The sequence below is a fragment of the Plutella xylostella genome, chromosome 6, assembly GCF_932276165.1.
Source record: "Plutella xylostella chromosome 6, ilPluXylo3.1, whole genome shotgun sequence".
In the NCBI taxonomy this organism is placed as follows: domain Eukaryota; kingdom Metazoa; phylum Arthropoda; class Insecta; order Lepidoptera; family Plutellidae; genus Plutella; species Plutella xylostella.
This window is the reverse complement of record NC_063986.1, coordinates 3,645,693-3,669,503: the sequence shown is the minus strand read 5'-3', so window position 1 is coordinate 3,669,503 and position 23,811 is coordinate 3,645,693. Positions and strand designations below refer to the sequence as shown.

The 23,811-nt window shown below is 41.4% G+C and overlaps 3 protein-coding genes and 1 long non-coding RNA gene across 4 annotated transcripts; 2 read left to right on the top strand and 2 right to left on the bottom strand.

Annotated features, from left to right (window-relative positions):
* Window positions 1-370: 370 nt before the first annotated feature.
* LOC105389541 (WD repeat-containing protein 36) lies at window positions 371-13,721 on the bottom strand. The gene is made up of 8 exons (XM_048621616.1): window positions 12,637-13,721; window positions 12,267-12,436; window positions 11,713-11,949; window positions 4,024-4,206; window positions 3,483-3,681; window positions 3,078-3,156; window positions 2,224-2,386; window positions 371-1,096 (listed from the first exon to the last, which is right to left on the bottom strand). Exons 1-8 carry the CDS (start codon window positions 13,578-13,580, stop codon window positions 393-395), a joined length of 2,679 nt encoding a protein of 892 aa, XP_048477573.1. The 5' UTR covers window positions 13,581-13,721; the 3' UTR covers window positions 371-392.
* On the top strand, window positions 5,283-11,684 carry LOC125488611. The gene is made up of 3 exons (XR_007266343.1): window positions 5,283-6,300; window positions 6,508-6,509; window positions 11,490-11,684. It is a non-coding gene; the product is annotated as an uncharacterized LOC125488611 (long non-coding RNA).
* Window positions 13,722-14,112: 391 nt separating the features above from the next.
* On the bottom strand, window positions 14,113-18,896 carry LOC105389542 (splicing factor 3A subunit 3). The gene is made up of 12 exons (XM_048621666.1): window positions 18,661-18,896; window positions 18,326-18,373; window positions 17,966-18,124; window positions 17,669-17,741; window positions 17,407-17,498; window positions 16,949-17,170; window positions 16,476-16,636; window positions 16,048-16,176; window positions 15,584-15,776; window positions 15,121-15,201; window positions 14,747-14,867; window positions 14,113-14,313 (listed from the first exon to the last, which is right to left on the bottom strand). Exons 1-12 carry the CDS (start codon window positions 18,754-18,756, stop codon window positions 14,180-14,182), a joined length of 1,509 nt encoding a protein of 502 aa, XP_048477623.1. The 5' UTR covers window positions 18,757-18,896; the 3' UTR covers window positions 14,113-14,179.
* A 2,352-nt stretch (window positions 18,897-21,248) lies between these two features.
* Window positions 21,249-23,382, top strand: LOC105389543 (glucosidase 2 subunit beta). Its single transcript, XM_011560674.3, has one exon. The coding sequence runs from the start codon at window positions 21,338-21,340 to the stop codon at window positions 22,910-22,912; it is 1,575 nt and encodes a 524-aa protein (XP_011558976.3). The 5' UTR covers window positions 21,249-21,337; the 3' UTR covers window positions 22,913-23,382.
* The last annotated feature ends 429 nt before the right edge of the window (window positions 23,383-23,811 follow it).

Sequence of the window (23,811 nt, the reverse complement as noted above, 5' to 3'; positions counted from 1 at the left end):
GCAGCGTGTGTCTACAATATTATGATAGTATACACACAGTTTGAAAGTGTCTATTCATAATATGAAAGTAATACCTTTCTGAAACTTCAGCAGGCTCTATGCGTTAACGCTAACAATAACGCTCAAAGAATCATCTATTATACCCCATTGTTGATTTTGTTCAAGGATAGCTCCCTTTCACTTATGTATGCGAGATAGCGAATGAAATATTATGCCTAACATGTAAGTGCTAGGTTTTGTATTCTCTCTTTCTAAAATATAACCCAACGTACTCATTTCAACATACCTACCTAATAATTACAGATAGCAATCTTTATAAAATTTATAGCCTTATTACGTTTGGACAATGGTAAAATTACGAAAACGGGAATGAAATTTCAAAATATCTTTATTCACATATCTTTAAGGGCTTTAACAACACAGATATTATACAACAGTAGGTTTTGTAACCTCGTCCACGATACGGCCGCAGTCGCTTCCACCGTCTCTAGAACATTCCTTAAATCTCTATTCTGAGATATAAACGGCGCGTGTGTCTTTAAAAACAGGCTGAGATACGACTGAGCGAGTTCAAAGTCCTTATTACTTTTCAACATAGCGTCTATTAGCAGTAAGAACTGCTTCATTACTTCTACGGTGCCGCCTGCATCAGGCGCCATACTGACGACCTCCGCCTCAATAGCGGCTGGTGATAGCGTCTTCAACTTCTCTATACACTTGACATAGTTCTCTTCTGTCTGACACGCGCTCAACTTCTTCCCAAACGCCGTCAACGTCGTCAGATCCTCTGGAATCAGCATCTTAGTAGTGTCATCTCCATCTTTGTCTTTTTCCAGATCAAACTCTAGTTCTAGACTCGGTATGGTGGGTAAGAAGAACGGGGCAGATTTTGGGACTGTGAATGGTGTTTTCGGTTTGTTTCTTCGCTTGACCACGTCTAGATGGAGTAGGTTGAGCCAGCGGGAGGTGGGCTGGTCTGATAGAGTTATCAGCTCTGCACTGATTTGGTCAGGAGACTTGTATTCCGGTTCGTCTCCTAGGTCTATGGTACCGATGTCCTCGATGTCTGGCTTCTCTGGCGCGGCTGTTGGCAGTCCTGTGGGATGGAGGTTATGTTGAAGATATTGCAGGTTTTGGTAGGTATGTGTGTGGGATTGTCATCAGATTACTTAAAAACCCCTCCGTTGTTGTGGGATACGGGGTATTGCAAATGATGTAGCATAGTAAACTGAAAGGACATAACACAGCAGTCTTGGCCATCATTCGTGAATTCGCGAGTTCGTGGGTTCGAATCCTGCCACGTACCAAAAAAATATTTATAAATAAGGAATTTCAGTACAATTTATACCACATACTCTTACGGTGAAGGTAAACATAGTGAGGAAACCTGCAAATCTAGTATACTAAAAAGTTTTAACAAAATATTTTAGAAGTAAAAAACGAATTTCCCATAACAGCAACAACGGCACTCACTCAGTCTGGGCACCGCCACGGCGTCTCTGTCGATGGGCTTGAGGAACGCTCGCTGGTGCAGCAGCTTGTTGGCCCACAGGAACACGCCCAGCTCCCCGCGGTGCGTCGTGGCCAGCCAGTCGCCGGTGGGACATGCTGAGAGACTGTTATACTGCTGCTGTTCCTACCTTGTATACTTACATTTACATTACTAATACAGCTGTATATTCGACTCGAAGCCAGCTGCCGCGCTTCCGCTTTGGAATATCACGTGTCGCTCTGCTGTCCCGTTGCTACTTTTAGGTACAATATATGTAGCAGCACGACATACTTACTTGCCTTTGCATTACTAATACAGGCTGCATGTTCGATTCGAAGACTCGACTGTTTTGCGCTTTGGTAAATCATGTGTTGCTCTCCTGTGCCGTTGCTACTTTTAGGTACTATATCTACAACAGTGCGAAAGCAACGCAACAGTAGCGCGTTAGCAGAGCTATTATTATAACAGCGCGTTAACAACGCGTCTCTTGCTGCTATTATTACGCTGCTCCCGCACTACTGGCGACCTAATTATAAAAGCGCTCTCATAATCACACCACAAAAACAAAAGCACTCACTCAATCTGGGCACAACCACATCTTCTCTGTGGCTGATATAGCAGCGCATTAGCATTGCGTCTCTCTTCTTGGTATTGTCACTCTGCTTCCGCTCTGCTAGCGACCTAATATGTAGGCGCTCTCTTCAATCTCATACAAAAACAGGCATACTCACTCAGTCGGGGCACCGCCACGGCGTCCCTGTCGATGGGCTTGAGGAAGGCTCGCTGGTGCAGCAGCTTGTTGGCCCACAGGAACACGCCCAGCTCCCCGCGGTGCGTCGTGGCCAGCCAGTCGCCGGTGGGAGACATGCTGAGTGAGGAGGCTGGGTCTGGCAGCTGGAGGGGGAAGGGGGTTAATAAGGGTTTCTGTAAGTTTCTGCGTTTGTATGTAGATAATGGGAAGGAAAAATGCAGAAACTGAAAATTCCGGAATTAGGGAGTTTTATTATATTATCACCCGTAAGGAGACCCGTATTTGTAAATGATTTATTATCATCAATAATTTACAAATACTGCTGGGGTACGGCTCTCCTTCCAATGAAGGAAGGGTTTTAGGCCTACTAAATAGTTACCTACTCCCTGCTATTGCACGATATTTGTGTTATTAGAAAAACAAGATGCGTGATAATTTTGTATATAGAAGTCCCGAACGTAAAGATGGTCCCTCACTATTACATTGTAGTAGGGACCTAAGGTAAAAATCCCTAAATAAGCAGTTAAGTGAACATAATTATACGTATTAGCGGTGACAACATTGATAGTACTCTACTTTATAGCATACTCTTCAGAAAGTGGTGAATTGGGGTTATCTTTCCCAAAAGAAACTTTGACAGCACAATCGAGTGTGCTTTTCAGGTTCTAACCAATTACATTATTGGGGAGAAAAATGGCGACTGAACCAACCAATTCGAACTGAGGAATCGGGATCACTCAATATTGGTGAGTTGACATCTGGAATCATCATTTCTCCGCAATAGACTGCATGCCAGTCTACAATATTATGTACAATGTAATCAAAGCAACTCACTTCGAATATGTCGACGAGCGTCGCGGTGGGGATGTCCCATGTGCAGATTGTGCAGTCGTTGGAACAACTGATCAGCCACCTGAAATTAACAAACATTATTGAACTTATCCAACGCCATCCTAAAATAGCAAGATATAGGTAGTTAAAAGTTCATCTAAAAGTTGCAATGTATTTGTCTTGTAAAATATAGACACCGTGAGCTATGTTACGTAGAATAGTAGGTAGAGCTGCTTTACTAATTAATGTTAAAATAGACCCAGTGTAATAAGGGACGGCCGTAAATACCTATTTTTTTTATATACAGAGCCGGAAATCAAACTAGTAACCTATAAATGAGTAGGCCCGACGGACAAGAAATAGATGACTAAACGTATGGACTCTATAAAATAAAATAAATTCCCATACCTGCTCTGGCTATCAAACGCGATGTCGTTTATCTTCGACCGATGCCCATCAAACTTCCTCACCACGGTCGTGGTATCTATATCTATGAGGGTGATGGTGAAGTCTTCATTGGCTAGTGCTAGCAGGCCGCTCTCCCGGTGACACTTGGTCACGGAGACTGACTCTTCTAGATGCATGACGTGGTAGGGTGCTGTGGTTGCTGTAGGGATGAAGAATACATTCAAATTGGTACGTTTTTGTATTTCTTCATAATGTTTAAATTAATTCAAAATCTTGACATAGAGGTATGTTGAACCTTGAAAACGTTAATTGTTCATTTATGGTCTACAAAAAACTGGGATACAGTCAAATATAAATGATTAAGTAGTACTTTTCTGGAATAATATTATGGTAATCAATATTACAAGAATTCAGTATTTATAATGGAAGTTACCTCAAAATACCTAGTTTTTCTTTTGGAGATACAGCCGTCCAAACACTCCAAACATGTGTTATAACTTATACATAATGTATATTATGCTCTTACACACACAATACTCACAAGACTTAAAATGCCAGAACTTCAGCCTGTCATCAGCGCCAGCCGTGATAACCCTCTGGTTGCACAGGTCGGTCTCGACGCCCCTCAGGGCCTTCTTGTGCGCGAGTCCCTTCTCCCCGCCGTAGTGGCCGCGGTGGAGGCCGGATTGCATGTTGAACTTGTGCACTTGGCCGTTGTTGTAGCCTGCAGGGAAGGGTTAGATAGTTAGATAGATAGATAATTCTTTATTAAACACAAAGATAAATTACAAATGCACAAGGTAGACGGTACAATTTGGCGACCTGATTACTAAGAGTAATGTCTTCCAGACTACTTCGGAGGAGAGAAATTATACAAGAAAAGAGGGAACTGGAAAAATTACAAACAGAACATACATATTTAATGTTATTCGGATCATTGTTGTTGGGTCCTGTGATGCCTGGGGCATAGGGCTCGAAGTGTATAGACCTGCGTTCAGCATTGGACTTCATTGTAGGCATGAAAGTATAAATTGTATTGGTAGGTAGTTAGTAGTTAGCTACTAATTATTAGGTGACTAACCTATGTAAGTTCTATTATATCTATCAAGCGATAGTTTTGTGAAAGTTATAAATGTTGTGGTAATTTTGTAAAAACAACCTACAAGTCAAATAGTGTAACTCAAAAAGCAACAACATTATTTGTTCTGAATTAACATTATTGTGAATATTCAAGTAAGCTTCTGATTTTAAGAATGCTGTCTTGCGAAAGTAATGCAAATTATGCAATAAAAAATCTTGAAGCATTTATTTGAATAATGTTTTATGCAAGTGATGGTAAGTTTTTATACAGCAGATGCCCGAGTTACAATATAAAATAAGGTTTCTTTGAATACTAAATGAGATTTTTATCCAATTTAAATGAAAAATAAATTGTTTTTCTATTTTAAAACTACATTACTACCCTTTACTGACTGTCTAGCTTTGTACTCTGAACGTTTAATTGCGAGCTAATTTCTACCTAACCACCTCCTTTACTGCATTTTTTATTTTTTTATGATGAATTAAACCCTTCACTACCTATTCAGTCTATTATCGCTCGCTTGCGAGTTCAGTTAACTTATTTATACCTATATAATTTAACTATCACTATGAGCTTCAAAACAAAACTGAGTTGCAAATTGCATTGCACTCTGATGTTCTCATAGGAGATATTGAAATGGCACTGTTGTTGCAAGCTCGCATCATTTAAATTTGCAGATGTGAACAGCCCTTTACCACAGATGAATAAATAAGTTTTTAGGGTTACAAGTGGTGGCTATGGGGTTGATGGTAAATGACGAATGCAGGATTTCTTGAGGCCAAACTATTTACTGATTTTACCAATTACATTTTACAAGTATGTTGTCTAAGTGACGGGCGCGAGACGACTAGCGTCTGCGCATTGATCGCTACTGGAAGTTACTAGAAAGCTGACATTGCAAAACGTGACTATAACATGTGTCGCTACATCACTTCCCCCGTTTTTCAAAATTTTGTCAAAAATTTTCAAGTACAATACGTAATACCTATGTTACAAAAGCCTCTCTTACGGAGCTTTAAACTTGAAACATACAATATCAAACAAAACAGAAATCACAAAATTACATTTCAATACTGATACAAAATTAACAAATCAAACTTATAAATCTCACACAATAACCACTCGGTATAACTACGTAGCACTTTGTTCACTCGCGACGCGCTTATCACATTCCGCTGACCGTGCAAGATGAACGCTGCTACCTCGGTTCTGCGAATTCGACCTCGTGTGTGATTGAACCATGTTGCAAGTTCTGATCTAAAAATAGCTTCTTTCTTAGCATCTCTCATCCATCCTGGCGGGAACTTCCATGAGGACCCTCGAGTGAGCCTCCGCGTGGGTGACCAGTCCACTATGCTCCAGCTCGGCAGCCTCGCAGCGAGGAAACCGCCCAAAACTCGCTAACTCCAGAAGCGCCGATTACCGCCCGTTGACCTTCCGTCGTGAACGCGCAATCGTACCTTCTATGTGTTCCGCTCGTCCAGGTCCTGACTTGAGATGCTTCGATACGCTGATTTCTTCTTTGATGCGTTACCAAAATTTGTGAAGGGGTGGTGCACTTCCAGTAGATGATTTTCTATTTCTTGATGTTGTCGCCTGTTACCCCATGGCCCTGCTGGGGGAGCCGTCTCGTCCACGCCGTTCCATGCTGCGCCGCGTCATCGCCGTGCTGACTCCATCGTTTCTTCCAAAGGTTCCGTGTTCAGTTTGTCGGAGGTCACCAATTTAGGGTTACAAGTGGTGGCTATGGGGTTGATGGTAAATGACGAATTTAGGGTTACATTCACAACAGAGGTATAGCAAAAACAGTAGGTCATACAAGTCTTATCACGTTCACATGCTGTTCTAACAAAATAAAAACAATAATAAGTTCCATATCTTATTACATTTAGCTAAGCTAATGAAATGATTCTGCGAATGTTAATCAGTTGATATTCTAGCTAGAAGTATTGAAACAACAATGTATGCAAGTTTATATCTACCTAAGTTTAACAAAGGAATACGGTGGTCTTATACGTTTTGTTCACTGAATTCACCAATTGACTTTTCACTTTCACTTTATGTAGGACACTTTAGCACTGACCACGCTCACTAAAACTAACTTAAAACTATGCGCGCGCCTAACCTAATTACATCATAACTAATATTAACTTAACTTTTACATGTATGGAGTTGCAGAAGGCATCGTCTCAGCAGGGGTCGCGGGCTTGGCTTGCTGCTGCGGAAACTGTGCCCTGTGCAACGGCAATTCGGTGACTTGGTAACGCAACCAACTTTTAATGCTCTTGCAAGTCCGGGTATAAATGAAGTATAATATAATTAATGCTAGTAAACCAGCAATAACCAGCTGCCACGTACTTAACCAGTTATACTGTTCTATAACTTTGCCAGACGATTGGTCTTGAGCGACAATTACTTCAGCTTTGTCTTGGTAGTTTCCCATGTTTAAGGATTTTTAAAAAAAATATAAGTCTGTACTTTAAACAACTGAGATGGTTTGCAAGATACTGATTGAATATTGATCGATAATTGCTAATGTTAACGTGACCTAACCTACTTAGCCTTAACATAAACATACACACGTATTGCTTACCTACGCAAACTATAATGCTATTTACCGAGGTTTATCTAGTTTACGAATATACCTAACTTAAAATTAAGCAATAAACTAACATCTTAAATTCTACCTAAAACGTACTGGTGGCTTGATAGCGCGACCACTTCGTGTCACACGAGTCGGCGGCGACGCCGACGTCAGCGACGACGGTTCATTCGTAGAATCGTGAGAACGTAGCGTCGGTTGTGGACTACCTACTGGCGCCTCTCGAGCGGCGTCAGCGGGTGTCACATCGACGTGGTTCTGAGTACTGTCTTCGCATAAAATGTACGCGGGTTTGAGTCTGTCTATAGATATTGCTGCTTGCCTATTTGGGTACTGAATAACGAAAACTTTTGTCCCTTTTTTAACGACGCGGTATGGGCCGTCGTATGGGGGTTTCAAAGGTTTACGCACGGTATCGTCCCTAACAAATACAAACTCACAATTTTGTAAATCAGGGTGTACGAAAAATGGTTTTAAGCTACTATGTGAGGTAGTAACGGGTTTAAGCTGATTAATATTATTCCGTATTTTTTCGACTAAGCTGTAATTATCGCTTGATACATTCTGTGGGGAGGGGTCATAAAAATCTCCTGGTAATCTTAAATTTTGGCCAAATGTCATTTCTGCTGCGCTAATGTTACAGTCACTGCGACCGGCTGCTCTAAGGCCTAAAAGAACTGTCGAGAGCTGCTCTACCCATGAACCTTTTGTCGATATCAGACGCGCCGAAAGTGCCGCTTTTAAAGAGCGGTGCCAACGTTCGACTGCGCCGTTGCTTTGAGGGTGATAGGGGGTAGTGTGGTTCCTTTGTATTCCTAATAGTTTCATTAGTTCTCTGAATAAATGAGATTCAAATTGTCGGCCTTGATCGCAGGTCAGGAAAATTGGCACACCGTACCGGCATACCCACTGATCGTAGACTACCTTAGCTACCGTGTCTGCCGAAATGTCTTTAACTGGTATCGCTTCCGGCCAGCGACTTGTCCGATCAATAATCGTGACAAGGTATCGATATTCCTCTGGGGATGTAGGTAGTGGTCCTACTATGTCTACATGTATGTGTTCGAAACGTTTAACTGGTTCAAAACTACCTAAAGGTGCTGATGTATGACGGTTTATCTTTGCTCGCTGACATTCTAAACATGTTTTCGCCCATTCGTTAACATCTCGGTTCATACTTTCCCAAAAATATTTCGAAGTAATAATTTTTCGGGTGGTTCTAATGCCAGGATGGCTTAAATTATGTAAACTATCGAAAACAATGCGTCTAAACTTTTGCGGTAAGTATGGTCTGGCTGAGGGCGTAGAAATTTCGCAGTAAATATCTGTATTGCGATGTGGTAAATAAATCTTTTTTAATTTAATTTTACTATCTGCATTTTTATTCGCTAATAACCGTGTTAAAAATTCATCCTGTACTTGTGCGTCAGCCAACAGTTCGTAATTTAAAACTGAAGGGCTATGAACGGTCTCGATGCGCGATAAACCATCAGCGAAACTGTTTTTCGCTCCGCTTATGTGTCGTATGTCCGTAGTGAATTCGCTTATAAAGGACAGGTATCTAGCACGTCGTGGTGTTTCGCTTTCGTCTTTAGCTAGTTTCGTAAACGCGTAACATAGCGGTTTGTGGTCGGTATAAACTATTAATTGTTTACCTTCAAATGACTTCCTAAAATACCTAATAGCCATATAAACAGCTAGTAACTCGCGGTCATAAGTGGAGTACTTTTGTTGGGCCTGTGTAAATTTTTTAGAGAAGTATCCTAGAGGCTGCCATACGTTATTGATTTTCTGTTGCAAAACCGCTCCGGCGCTTGTGTTCGAGGCATCGGTCATCATCGCGAGCTCCGCGTGCGCGTCTGGGTGCGACAATGTAGCGGCCTGTCGAAGGCCAAGTTTACATTGCTCGAACGCCTCCTCAGCGCATTCCGTCCATGCGACCGGCGACTTATCGTTTTTCTTGGACGAGCCTAGGTATTTATTCAACTCGGATAGGTACGTAACTGCGTTAGGTAAATGATTACGATAAAAATTAACCATACCTAGAAAACGTCTTAGTTCTTGTACTGTTTGGGGTTTCGGAAAATTTGTGATTGCTTGCACCTTTTCTGCTAGTGGCCTAATTCCTTCCGTACTGACCTCGTAACCCAAATATTCTAATTTCTCTTGACCAAAACTACATTTTGATAAATTAATAGTAAGACCGAATTCCTGTAATCTTTCAAAGACTAACTCAAGATGATCCCTATGCTGCGACTCGGTGTCCGATGCAATTATGACGTCATCGATATAACAGAATACAAAATCGGAAGTAGGTTTAGCGTGGCTTCCGGTTTGACAACGGGGCTCTTGGTTTAAACAGTCTAGTACGAAATTCATAAAGCGCTGAAAAGTTTGGGCTGCGTTACGTAATCCAAATGTCATCCTGGGAAACTCGAACAACCCGAAAGGTGTTATAATAGCAGTTTTTTCAATGTCTTCCGGAGCCATAGGTATGCAATGATATGAGCGATTGATATCTAATTTTGAGAAATACTTTTTACCAGATAAATTAAATGTGAAATCTTGTAATCGTGGAATAGGATATCTGTCGGGCTTCGTCTTTGCATTCAACTGTCGATAGTCTCCGCACGGCCGAATGTCGCCGTTTTTCTTAGGAACAATATGCAACGGGCTAGACCATGCACTTTTCGAAGGTCGACAGATACCTATCTCCTGCATTAAACGGAATTCTTCTTTAACTTTTGTATACCTATGGGGTGGCAATGGGCGGGCTTTAGCGTGAACCGGAGGTCCGGTCGTCTCTATATAATGCATAACATTGTGCGGGGGAGTTTCCCGGAATGACATAGGTTTGGTTAAATGCGGATACTTAGTTAGTATACTTTGATAAGGTTGATTAAGGTCATTCGTAGACTTTATTGATGGGTGTTTTATGGACTCTACTGCAGCTACAACATTTAAATCAGTCATCTGGTCTATAAGTTTTCGAGCTGATAGATCAACTAATAATTTGTGGTGGGTTAAAAAATCAGCACCCAATATCGGTTGTTTGACATCTGCTAAAATAAACTCCCATCTATAAGGTCTACGTAATCTTAAATTTAACTCTAATGTCTTAGTACCGTAGGTCTTTATCTCGGTACCGTTAGCTGCGAAAAGTTTATAGTCCGAACTCACGTGTAAACGTTGCTTCCGTGTTGCCGGTAGTACGGAGACATTAGCTCCTGTATCTACCAGAAAACGATATCCGGAGTTCCAATCAGAGATGCATAGTCGGTGGCAGGGAAGAATGGCACATGCGTCCACCGTCGCATGTATGCCATTCAGTTTTCCGGTTTTTTCCAGGCGCAGGGTGACGAGCATTTTTGGGCGTTCTCCCGGAAGCGATGATGGTAGAAGCAGAGCCAGTTGTCGGGTCGACGGCGGGGTGAATTACGCGATGAGCTACGGGACGTATTACGGAACGTGTTACGGTACCTTGAGCGATTCCTAGGTCTGTCGTTCCTGCGTGACCGTTCCATACCCGACAGCTTCACGTTTATCTTCGCAATCTCGGCCATCACGAGAGAGACGTCGAATGATGTGCTGGGTTGCTGCGGCTGCGACACGACCGATACGTGCTGGCTTCCTGTAGCTTCCATCACCTTATCAGCGACGGCTGCCAGGTCCTCGAGGTCGGTCACCGCTGAAACTGCGAGGACTGCGCGCACCTGTTTGGGCAGACGGTTCTGCCAGATCACGCTGAGGGTTTCGTCCGGGAACTTGTTCATCGCCTTTTCTCGCATGCGCCGTAGTAGCTGGGACGGCTTCTGATCGCCCAGCTCGAACTCGCTGATCACCTTCTCGATCTGGCGATTGTGCGACTCCTCGTAGATCGCAAGAAGACGCTGCTTCAAGGTGTCGAACTTCTTAGTTGGTGGCGGGTTGATCAGGATGTCGGTGACGTGGTTGACGACGTCCTTGCCCAGCTTCTGCACAACTAGATCGAAGCGAGCCTCGTCGCTCAACTTCTGTGGCCCTAGGATCGCCTCAGTCCTGACGAACCAGACCCGTGGCTGATCAGGCCAGAACTCGCTGACCCTGGAGGCTAGCGAGATGGATTCCACCTCACTGCGCGCGGGGGTAGGTACTTCCTGGGGTGACAGCACAGGCACTTGAATGTTCGCTTTAGATGGGTCGCTTCCGCCGACTCCACCGGCGGCGGCGGTAGGGTGGCCTGCCGGGTACATCTTGCTGCACTCACAATTAGTCCAAAAAATAATAATGTTCTGCACTCACTAAATGCTAGATCACGTCGGGGTCACCAATTTAGGGTTACAAGTGGTGGCTATGGGGTTGATGGTAAATGACGAATGCAGGATTTCTTGAGGCCAAACTATTTACTGATTTTACCAATTACATTTTACAAGTATGTTGTCTAAGTGACGGGCGCGAGACGACTAGCGTCTGCGCATTGATCGCTACTGGAAGTTACTAGAAAGCTGACATTGCAAAACGTGACTATAACATGTGTCGCTACAAGTTAAAACGTAACCTATACTCACCAATAACAACAAAGTTCCCGCAATGCGTCACCGTCAGACACGTAGCCACAGTCCCTTTATCAATCTGCGGCGGCTTCAGCTTGTGGTCTCCCATGCGTATCTTGTTGTAGGACCAGGTGGTGCAAACGAACTTGCCCGCGTGGAGCGACGCGATGCTGTCCCACTGCTTGTCCCGTTGCATGCACGAGCTCAGCTTGACGATGGGAGGTAGGATTAGGTTGTCTTTCTCTAGACGCTCTGTAAGGGAGAATGTGTTATTATTTGGAGGAATATTTTGGTATTGGAAATTGAATAGGAGGGTTTACAAGTAGGTAGTTGTTTTGCTGATGATGATTAGTCTGATATCCAGACAGGATTTGGGTGTATGTGGCAATAATAGCTTGGTAAGCTTGCAAAAATAGATAAAAATAAATAATTTCAACATACAAACACACATAAAAATATATGTATTGCCTACAATATTAAGTGAAGATATTATTCCTTATATGTGTTTTTTTTCTTTTCATAAGGCATTATGTTATCTGGCATTCTTGATTCGAAGACATCACACTTACTTTTCCTCTTAGAAGCTTTTCTGTTATGCGAGGCGCGGCCCATGCTCTTGTTGAAGGTCTCGGTGACGGTGTTCATGATGTGGATGCTGCTGTCCCGGCCGGCCGCTAGCAGGTTCTCACCCGTCGGATCGCAGTAGTGCACCAGAGTTGGGGGTCGGGAGTGGCCTTCCCTGTTGGAGAAATGGGTCATTTCTTGTGTTTGTGAATGTTATAATGTAGCAAAGGTTTTGTCATGTGAACTTAGGAGCAATCCTGGAAACTTTACTATGCCTAAAAGAATAAACATATCCAGGATGAAAACCAACATTATGTGCATTGCAGCTCCCACTTTATTATAATGAATGCTTAATTTTAGATAGAATTAGTTTACCTTTTCCTCAAAAGCCTTGCTCCTCCATCAGGCATATCAAAGATCCACAGCTTCAGTGAGTTATCTTCAGAGTTAGTAACCATGAGCGGTTCAGACATCAGGCACTGGAGACCATTGACCGTGCCCGAGTGTGCCGACTCTATTTGAGACATCACCCGTCTCTCCTCTAAATCCCACATGACAATGTGACCATCTGTGCTCCCGGTCACCATGACGGGGACTCCATCCATTCTGAAGGAAAGACTACTGACTTGCCCCCAGTCGTGAGTGAAATCTGTTATTGTCTGGTCGTAGAGCAGGTTGTGAAGAAGAATCTTCCCATTGGCCAGAGCTATAGCTACTACATCAACTGCTGGGGCAGGCTCTAGCACAGTTACTGTTGATCCCCAACCTTTAAATGTATACAAAAGTTTAGATGTTCTCAGATTCCAGAGAAGCAGCTGGCCTTGTTGACTACCTATCAATATTTTGTTCATATAAGTTGGCGGGTGGCAGAATGCTGTTACCTCAAAGCTTTTACCATCAAAATTCTGTTCCATAAATATACTCTCTTCCTTGATATCAAATACTTTCATACAATTCGCTTCATCTATGGAAATCAGATGAGGGCCAAACGGGTAGATTATTTTGACTGGTGCCTGGTGTCCTTTATAGACGTGCTTAAGCTCGCAACCTCTCCTCCAGGCGTAGATGTTGTTCTCACTGGCTGTATAGACATGGTAGTTGTCACCGGCCATACAGGTGATAGGGCCGGGGTGCTCGCCGCTCACGCTCAGCAGACGGAACTTGTCGCAGCCATACGTGTGAAACCACTTGCCTACACTCGTACAAAGCAAGGTTTCACCGCGTCTCTTGATAAATCGCGCGACGAAAGGGACATGTGTACTAACATAACCTAAAACTCTAGACCCGTGAAATATACGACTAGTCGGTTTTTCCGGCATTTTGATTGGTTTTTAACACATTTGTAACAGGAAAGAATAACTGGGAACACAATTTTATCTTCTATTCATTAAATATTTTCCATAAACGTGCAATGTTTTCAAAAAACACGACGTGCGGCACGACAGCGATACGAAACGAATGTCAAATAAAATACTCTGTGAACAGTAAATGTCAAATTTGAAGCATTATATTTATAGGGATGTGCTCATGGTGGGTTTTCGCTTACACAATCATAATCGATAAAAAATAGGTGGCGATACATGACAACTGTTTACGGTTCACATACCTAATTATTATGGTTTTTATAATTTTATACACAAAGGGCGCCGCTTTTCTTAACACATGGCCATTGTGGCCATAGTAAATGGTCACCCTTCAACCATCCTATACCAAAATTCAGCAAAAAACCATAGGAACGCACAAGGATATAATCTGAACTCAATAAGTATGCAAACAAAAATAGTCCAGGACAGATTTATCTTCAGAGAGGTACCTAACAGTACAAATGTAACTATAAAATTAAACTCAAAATCACATCCTTAAATTTATTAATTAGCATATTATTAATTATAATCTATTCCTCCACACAAAACACAGATTACAAGAGTCCCTGTCGCTTCAAGTCCTCGTATGTCTTCCGGTTGACGACGTTCCCGAGAGAGTCTTCGTACTCCTCATCGTTCTCGGCCACCCACCGCTCGTTCTCTTTTTGCTGCTTGATTTTCTCCCATACTGCAATAGAAATTAGGCTGCTTTAGGTTTGAAAGGAATGTTGATCTTGCGAGGATTGCAAGGTCGTCGTTCTGACTTCATATTACCAAAATTAGACGTTCTTCAATATCACTAAATAACCTTTCACTGCTGGATATAGGTCTCGGAAGGAGCATGACAACTCTCAGACCTCTTATCCGTACACTACCGGCTGTCAATCGATTCTGATATCAAAAAATCGTATCATCTGCAAGCTAAAGTGGGTCGGCAACAAGTTTATGACTTATTTGGAAAGACCCTCCTCGAGTAACGTATCACCTCACCTGCTCCTAATACATATACGCCCCGTACAGGTACTCTGGGTATTCAGCAACTAACGCTAATATGCCTGGCCAATTCTTTTACCACGGTGACCAAACCTAGTATATCTCTCATTATAGCTGAAGGTACTTACGCGCTAGAGCGTCCTCGATCTGCGTCACGTTGGCGAAGTGCGCCGTGTTGGGGATGCCGAGGCAGCGCATGCCGTGCGCGTGCCGCCACTCCGCGAAGTGGCGCTGGAACGCCTTGGGACCCTTCAATAGAAAGAAATAATAATGTAGGAATATTCTTTATTCAACTTTTTTCAATTATTGGCTTATAAGTCTTATGGCTAAGAAGTAAGAACACTAGGGGTAACATTATCTATGACCCGAAAAAAACATAACGATATTATATTCAGCAGTTTGGGAGCTACGCTACCACAGACAGATACACGTTAAAATTATAAAAACCTCCTTTATGCGTTGGAGTTCAAAAAAGAAATGGCGAAAGATCATTCAAAGTTACCTTGTAGGTGTAGTTGCCGCATATTTCGCAAGTGTAGCTGATGTTGAGTCCGTGCAACTTGTACAGCCAGTACGGGATCGGCTGTGAAGAAGAAAAAGGAGTTTAGAGTGAGGGTGTATTACTATGGGAGAATTTGGTTTTCACAGGGTGTAAACATTTTGGTCTCTAGTCACTCGCACATCGTCTTGTCTACGATTAATTATTAGCTCACGCGTGGATGACATTGATATAACTTTACAGATTGTTCAAGATGGCGCATTACGTTCTCTATGCTACCTCGAGCTCTATGGTCGCCCGAGAACGCAGTTTAAATGTGCTGCCATGCCGCTTCATAAGGCTGCCGCCATTTTGTTTGAATGAAATTTAAAGACGGACGCCATTTTGTTTTATGCTGTTTCATTCAAAATGGCCGCCATCTTGTTTCTTTTAGACTGTAAATTGCTAAAGTCGCTAGTAAAGTTACCTTTCCGTCCCACCCCAGCGGCAAATTCTTCGGGTTATACGGCACGCTGTCATCATCACTATCCGCGTCGTCGGCGCTCTGCGCGTCGCTCTCGTCGCCGCTCTCGTCGCGCCTCTCGCCGGCGGCGCGCGCTTGTCGCCGCGTTACGTTCTCGATGGTCGCCGCGCGTTCGGCTGACACTGTTGACGCGAATCTGAGGGGCGAATTGATAATAATATGGATATAAACACTGCTAATAACATATGAGTCGGTATTCGACCTTATACCGGTAGTGGCGAGATGAGGAAGGTCGAGGACATAGTGTGGAAGAGGCTTCTTTCGGGCAGGGGATAGTTGTCAAATGATAATGATAGTTGTGATAGACTTCAAGGTCATGAAAGGTGACAAGGAATCGAACACTCCTTTATCACCACAATGCATATATATATGACACCTGCAACAGTAATGATGATATTTATTCATACCTGTAAACTTGTGCTTCGATCGCAGCAATATCTTTGTGTCGGTGTTGCGTGGACGCCTTGGCTTTATTCGCGCCTTTCTTAGCCACAAGCGACTTGTCTAATGCCGTCTGCCCTTTCGTACTGAACAATCTGAAATTTAATTTAATACTCAGTTATATTTACAGCCTATTTCACAAAGTTGTTAGGATTCGACCAAGTAAAATTTCAGGGATAGTTTATCTGGTGCATATTACGCACTTTTCAATTCCATGAATAAATTGGAAGCATTTTTTATATGAGGAAGACTGAGGATAATGTTGTGGCTCATTGGGTCAGTTCAATAACCTCTGACTGAAATATATGCCTGTAGGATGTAAAATGGATACCGATAAACCGATTTGTAGTGCAGGAAGGGATTAATTAAAATAAAATAGGTATAAGAACCATACCTCTGAGCGCGTTCCTCCAAAGTGCCTCCACACTTGAGTCCCAAAGCCATGAGGGCTGACTTCAGTCTGTCCAGACCGAGGGAGGCCAACTCTTCCCATGAGGAGAAGGCTGAGAGGTCCAAGTGAGCTCCCACGTTGGTCAACGCACCACCTGTTTCTTTCTGGAATGGATGATGTCAGGTTATTCGTAAATTACAATAAGATAGAGTGAATATGTAGAAAACTTGCCATATAAGTTGGATGATCAAGAAAAATCACTCATTATACCATAAATATTTTTTTTCAAATGTGAAATGGCAGCCTGTAGCCTTGCACTGTTTAGCTAGTTTAAATTAATCATCTGAATCACTGCTGAGCTGCTAAAATCGGTGCTAAATGAGCAAAAACTTGGTAACAGTCAAAATGCCAGCATTATACCTGAGAGGGGCTTATCGAAACAGTAAGCAAAGACACAAATATCACAAAACTCTTACCGGCCACCCAGGGAAGGTCCCTGCATCCCACTGCCTGACAAAGTCCTGGTGAGCAATACCCAGCTCTTGCGCCTGGTCCAGTAGCGGCTTGACCCGACTCACGAAGTCTTTCAGATACGCCAGCAGAGCCCTGATGTAGTTGCGGTATTCACTGTTCTTGCGCTCCCGTGGGATGTCAAACAGATGGTCGAAGAGGCCCAGGTATGTTATATAGTCCACTTTCTGTACAAGGTTTTAGTATTAAGCACGGAAAATGAGTTTATGTTGAATGAATTGCTCAGTGGTAGATTTTTTGGTGTGGAAAATCAGTATGAGTTAGGTATAATGGTATAGGTAATGGGCGTAGCCATAGCCATATAAGGAGGCACTTGCTTAGCAATTTTATGATGATGTCTGTCCATTCAATTTTAGCTTTGCTTTTATAGCCTGATCAGAGTCATACAAAAATATAAAGTTACCTCTATGCCCTTCAGGTTGATGAACTTTTCGTAGCACTCATGCAGATCCAAGTATTTTCCATATCCTTCTTCATCCGTGAACTCCACTGGAGCTATAAACATCAAACATTAGTTTTTTTTTTCATACAATGTTTTTTTATGAAAGGAATTAGATGTCCAGTGATGGATAAAGCTTTACATTAATATTTAATAATGTATTTTATGTAAAAACTATTATGTAACTTTATTGTTATACTTACTAATTTATGTAAACTGTACTTACTGGTATAATCTTCAGCTGGGTTCTCCCTTATATTGGCCAACTCTTCAAACTCTACAGACATGGGCACACAGATCTGAAATAGCATGGAAATATGTTATTTATTCTTATTATTGGTCTTTTTATGCATGTTTAGAGTGCCATAGAGAGGAGAGCAGATTTTATTTTGCATTACAAACACAACCTTGTTACAATGACTCAAGTTTCAACGTGACTTTTTCCTCTCATTTTCAATTTGAATTCTCTCCCCTACAAGGTGGTCTGTGTAAACAGATCCTAAATGTACAATAGTATAATAACCTCATTAGGATGTTTCCTGTGGAACTCTTTAATTTGCTTCAGTCTGGCATAAAACTCCTGGAACTCATTGGGCCCAGTCAGAGAGGCAATTTCCTCCTTTCTCAACCCATCTTTATCTTCATACAGCTCTTTCAACTTGATTGAGGACTCTATGTATCTCTGAAAACAAAATTCAAATGTAACAAAACATATTTAAGATTTATAAATGCTAGCCAATCAAGGTACAATAGTAAGGAACATTGAGACTATGTGTTATAGTTATAGCTAAGATTGGTTAACCTAGATTTAGAACTTGGTCCAAGCTGTATCCAAGCTGAGATGGGAATTTGTATAATTATTGTACTTCTTAAGTTTACTTACGTCATGTAAATTCTTCAAACGATGATCTCCATGAATAGTCTCACGGTGCTGTAAAAATAAGATTTATTTAACTAAAAAACAAGCAATTAATTTTACACTAGACCTTAAAAATAATTTTGGTGAAAATTTATTTATTTATCCTTTTATTGCACAATATACAAATGTTATTATGTACTATCAGGTGGACAAAATGGTACTGTAGTTTTCTATTGATTGTTTATAACTATTCGAACAACAACACCAAGTTAAACAAAACATAACCTCGAAATCTAAATATTTACACCTTATTTATTGCACGATTGTATCAGTCTGGCAGTAGTATAGTAAATATTTACCCCAGTCTTCTTGTGAAGTATTTCTTTCACCATAGCATCCATGGTACGCTCCCTTTCCTCATGATAGCTGCGTTGTTGTTCGAGGATAGTCTCCATTTTGAACAAGGCTTACTGGTCGCTATAAGTTTGGATATCACAGTATCAAATGGAAATAGTATTAGAAGGTATTTAGTAACACAGTAAATTCAGCGAAACTTTCAAAATTTTCTAATAAAATATTTTTCAGAATCAAATGAACAAACTTATTGACATTTGGTGAATGAATGAAATGAATGAAATCCATAGAGAAAAAATAAACAATTGTGAAAAGAGTGCCATCTCGAGGAGTTTTTTGTCATACTCTATACGTCATACTGAACAGCGCCATCTCTTTATATTTCTCAGCCTCATTGTACATACATACAGGGTGCCCTGTTGGGACACCCTATATATACAGATATTGTTATCACAAGTTAATAGCCGGATCTCCAGCAAACGATCCAATGCGATCCGATCGCCCGATCCAAGAAGTTTAGTATGTAAGATTCCTTGGATCGCGCGATCGGATCGCGTTGGATCGTCTGGTGGGGAGCCGGCTATTAACTTCAATCTATAAAGATATAAGACATATTTGCCTTAACGTAGTTACACCACACAACAGTTATTACATTTATTAGCTAAATGTAAGTTCAATCTATTTATGCACCTACCTACATGCAACAATAAATAAAAAACAAATTATTATATAATTCTTTATTACCTCGCATATAACAATGTTTCAGTTCAGTTTTGTTCATGTCACTTGTAAAATAATATGCGAGTGGGTGTGTGTATTCCTTGTTTATTCCTTTCACCATGAAAACCAATTCATGTTTTGCTAGTTTATGTTTCCCAAGAGAACCAAATCTTGTCACTTGTGGTGATAAAGTCATTTCGTCCAATAGTGCATCATTTATCCTCGCGAGGCAAATCTCTGACGACATTTATCAGTTTGGTACACATAGTATTTTAATCTTCAGCGGATATGAAGATGTCGATCGCTCTTTGCCAGTGCCGCCATTTCAGCTCGGTTCCCGTGGAACCACATATATGGAACCTGGATCCATATGGAATCTGTCAGTTCACAAGAATTTCGTAAAAACACTTTTTGCGGATGGAGATGCTTTTTCTTGACACACCGTGTTTATTTTTATTTGTAGGTATATAAAATTTATAAATAACGATATACCGAGAGTAAAGGCTTTTATTACAAAAATGTTATTTGCGAGACATTGTAAGACAACTGAACTGACACTGACACGCAATTTCTTCATAATAGCCATAGATCATGACAATGTTAACATTCAAATACTACTTATCTATGTGTCTTGTTATTGTTCTATGGTCTTGTTCATAACGCCATCTTACATCTTTTTTGGTAGTAAGAGTAATATAAAGAGATGGCGCTACATTCTACTAAAAGTTCAGCCATTAAGGCACTGACCCCCCCCTGATGAAATCAAATGAATAAATGATTAAAAAAATCCAACGTTTTTTTTACACAGATTAATAAATCATAATAAGTGAGCCTAGTGTAAAATTTTAAAACTGATGCGACCTAAAAGGGCAAACGGAAAAAGACAGACTGTTGAGTTTGTGTGGTTTCCTATGACCTTTGTCATTGGTGATTGCCTTTGTTGGTGAGGATGGGATGGGATTAGGACACCTTTTTCAACATAGGAGTGTTTTTAGAGAGAGTGTGGAGGACCTTTTTTAATCCCTTTTGTCTGTGTGATGTACAGATTGTCTATGACGATGGCATTTAGTGTAGTGTAGTGTAGTGCAAGTGCTCTTCATCTAAAACTATCGATAGAATAATTTCGCAATCTGCTTTTTTATGCTTTTAGTACATTTATATTTAAGTCTTTATTGTACAATACAATACTATCTATGTTTCATGGAAATAAGACACAGTTTTTTTTATTAAATATAACTTTAACAACCACATGCACAGTTGCTCATCCAGAGTTCGTCACATAAGACATTGAATTTTATCAATATGTATGGACGGATACTTAAATACCAATATGCAAGCAATAAAGAAGTAGCAGTCCATTCCAATCCGTAGATTTAAGGCAAATATGAAGTGTATTAATTTGATTTAATTAAATGAACTAGATTACTCAATTGATGCTTTTAAGTGTGGGTCCAACACAACATCTCCAGAGTTTTCGAAAAATGTGTCTGGTTTCAGTTGCCCGAGCACAGGATTCGAAACCTCCGTTTACGTTGCGTATTGGTTGCGTATCGTCAAATGTCACTGTCAAAATGTAAGGCAAATTTGTTAGTTCCAAAAGTGGCATTTGTTTTTTCCATGTTAGGTGGAATTTCACCAAACGCTAAACGTATTTAGTAGCCTGTCATACGTCTGTCAGTTAGTACAAAATGTATTTAAAATTTGATTTAAATACGTTTAGCGTTTAGTAAAAGCGACCCTTCGTGTAGATTCGAAAATAGTATCGAATCCTATGCTCGCGCCTCAGTTTCAGGGGTGTTCTTGTTAAATAAATAAACGTTTTTTAAATCGATGATGATTGAACTACACATACACAACAACACTAGTCCAACCAAAGCTGTCATTCGATTCGTCAACCACTGACATTTCTACACGTTTCATATTTCGTAAAGACCGGTGTATAGCTAAATTATTGGTAAAATCATGGTCTATTTTAGGTGGATTTATAAGTTTTACTCATTTATCCTAGTAATTAGCTATTCGGTAATATGTGCCCAGTCGGACGTGCCGCGACCCCGAGGGGTTTCCTTATCTAAGGCTTCGCTATATTCACCGACAAAAGACTTTACGTGTTTTGATGGCACAGTTACGATTCCGTTTAGTTATGTGAACGACGACTACTGCGACTGCTTCGACGGCAGCGACGAGCCTGGCACGTCGGCTTGTTTGAATGGAGTGTTCCACTGTACGAATGCTGGACATCGGTCGCAGAACATCCCGACATCTCGGGTCAACGACGGTATCTGTGACTGTTGCGATGGCACCGATGAATATGCTGTGCCTGGAACCTGCCAGAACACCTGCGAGGAGCTCGGCAAGGAGGCCCGCGCCGAGGCAGAGAGGTTGGCTGAACTCCTCAAGGCAGGCAGTCAAATAAGAATGGAACTCATAGAGAAAGGTAACAAAAAACGAAATGATATGGCGGAAGAGCTTTCCCAGCTTGAAAACGACAAAACTGAAGCTGAGAAAATAAAGGAGGAAAAGGAAGCCATCAAATCTGAGTTGGAGGCCAAGGAGAATGAAGTGCTGAAGGTGTACAGAGAGGCTGAGGAGAGGGAGAAACAAAAGAAAAATGAAGAAGAAGACAATAAAACTAAGGCTGAGGCAACTGAACATTTCACACGGTTTGACTCTGACAGTGATGGCCATCTGACTATTGCTGAGTTACAGACCAGGAATTTCTGTGACAAAGACAAAGATGGAGAGGTGTCAGAAGAAGAAGCAAAGTACTTCCTCGCTGAGCATGACAGTGTTGACCTGGACACTTTCATTACACAATCCTGGCCATTGCTCAAACCTTTCCTTATGTTGGAGCATGGATTATTCCGAGGACCCAAGGTTGTTGAAAGCGATGACCATGAGCCTGAACATGAAATAGAAGGTGAGGAAGCAGGTGATATGGAGCATGAGGATATAGAGGATGTGGACCAAGCAGACATTGACCCATCTCAAGATGATCATGAGGAAGAGGCAGAACCAGAACCCACCCAGCAGTATGACCCAGAGACCCAGCAAGTAGTCAACGAGGCAAGTGAAGCCCGCCGCCAACTAGTAGAAGCAGAGCGCACCGTCAGAGAAATAGACTCCAACATCAGGAGCATCAAGCAAAACTTGGAAAAAGATTACGGGCCTCAGCAGGAGTATACCACTCTGGATGGGCAGTGCTTCGAGCATGAGGACAAGGAATATGTCTACCGACTGTGCATGTTTGACAAGGTCACACAGAGGTCCAAGAATGGTGGCTCTGAAGTGGGTCTGGGTAACTGGGGAGAGTGGGCAGGCTCTGACGGCAACCAGTATGCAGCCATGAAGTACACTAACGGAATGGGCTGCTGGAACGGTCCTAACAGGGTCACCACAGTAAATGTGAACTGTGGTTTAGAAAATAAAATTAATTCCGTTACTGAACCATTCCGTTGTGAGTATAAAATAGAACTGAGTACCCCAGCAGCTTGTGATGACTCCAGGCCACAACATGCGTCGCATGACGAGCTGTGAAAATTAGCATTGCTCAGTTTTTCACACCTTGGTTTGTGTTGTCAGCGTCCATGTTACCCCTTAAGTAAAGTGATATAATAAGTCACTGTTTGAATGTTCAGCACATTTCTCAATTAGACAAATGTGTGGAGATCAAAATTAAGTTGAAAGTATGTAGGTTTTGAAACATTGTGATTGATTCACATATTTTAAAGATAGGAGGTAGTTTAAGTAGAAAATGTTTTTTTTTATTCACAAAATGTTTTTGGAGTTAGTTGTTGGTAAAATTGTATCATTATTTATTCAAGATAACCATAAATAAACCTTTATACAGTATAAAGTTAAGACTGAGGTTTTATGAAATCACCCACAAAACATTTATTTTACAGACATTCCACAAATGAAAGGCTAATTATTAAGTAATCAATAGTGGAATCAAATTCATTAAGTGATCAAAGTATGTAAGTTTAAAATAAAAAGGTTTTTTCCAAGTTTTTTTTTATTGCATTCCCTTAAAAAAATGTGTACCTATTTTAATGTAAGTAGGTAATGAGTTGGTACATAGGAGGACCCAATATTTTATACTGACTTACATTTTATGAGTAGAAAATAGGTAAGTACTTAAGCAAAAGTTTGCAATGATTGACCGAAATTTACAGTTCCTAATTTTCAGACCTCGTTATACCCCATCCACACGCTCGGCGAACAATGGCAAACAGCAAACAGCAAACACTTATACCCCATCCACACGCTCGGCGAACAATGGCAAACAGCAAACAGCAAACAGCAAACACTGACGTGTGGATGGGTGTTTGTCGTTGTTTGCCTGTTTGTGTTTGTGTTCGGCATCGGTGTCGGTTTTTCTTGCCAGATCAAAGGATGTTCGGCGAACAGTTCGCTACGTATCCACACGTCTGGCA

What these genes read in the sequence shown, in the direction of transcription:
- LOC105389541 (XM_048621616.1), bottom strand. Translation starts at nt 13,580, where the DNA reads ATGCCGGAAAAACCGACTAGTCGTATATTTCACGGGTCTAGAGTTTTA. An exon ending in AAAAGCTTCTAAGAGGAAAA is followed by an intron (nt 11,950 to 12,266) that starts GTAAGTGTGATG and finishes TCTCCCTTACAG; the next exon opens with AGCGTCTAGAGAAAGACAAC. An exon ending in GTTCTGGCATTTTAAGTCTT is followed by an intron (nt 3,682 to 4,023) that starts GTGAGTATTGTG and finishes TCATCCCTACAG; the next exon opens with CAACCACAGCACCCTACCAC.
- LOC105389542 (XM_048621666.1), bottom strand. Translation starts at nt 18,756, where the DNA reads ATGGAGACTATCCTCGAACAACAACGCAGCTATCATGAGGAAAGGGAG. An exon ending in CCCAGCTGAAGATTATACCA is followed by an intron (nt 17,499 to 17,668) that starts GTAAGTACAGTT and finishes TGATGTTTATAG; the next exon opens with CTCCAGTGGAGTTCACGGAT. An exon ending in GATCGAGGACGCTCTAGCGC is followed by an intron (nt 14,314 to 14,746) that starts GTAAGTACCTTC and finishes TTTCTATTGCAG; the next exon opens with TATGGGAGAAAATCAAGCAG.
- LOC105389543 (XM_011560674.3), top strand. Translation starts at nt 21,338, where the DNA reads ATGGTCTATTTTAGGTGGATTTATAAGTTTTACTCATTTATCCTAGTA.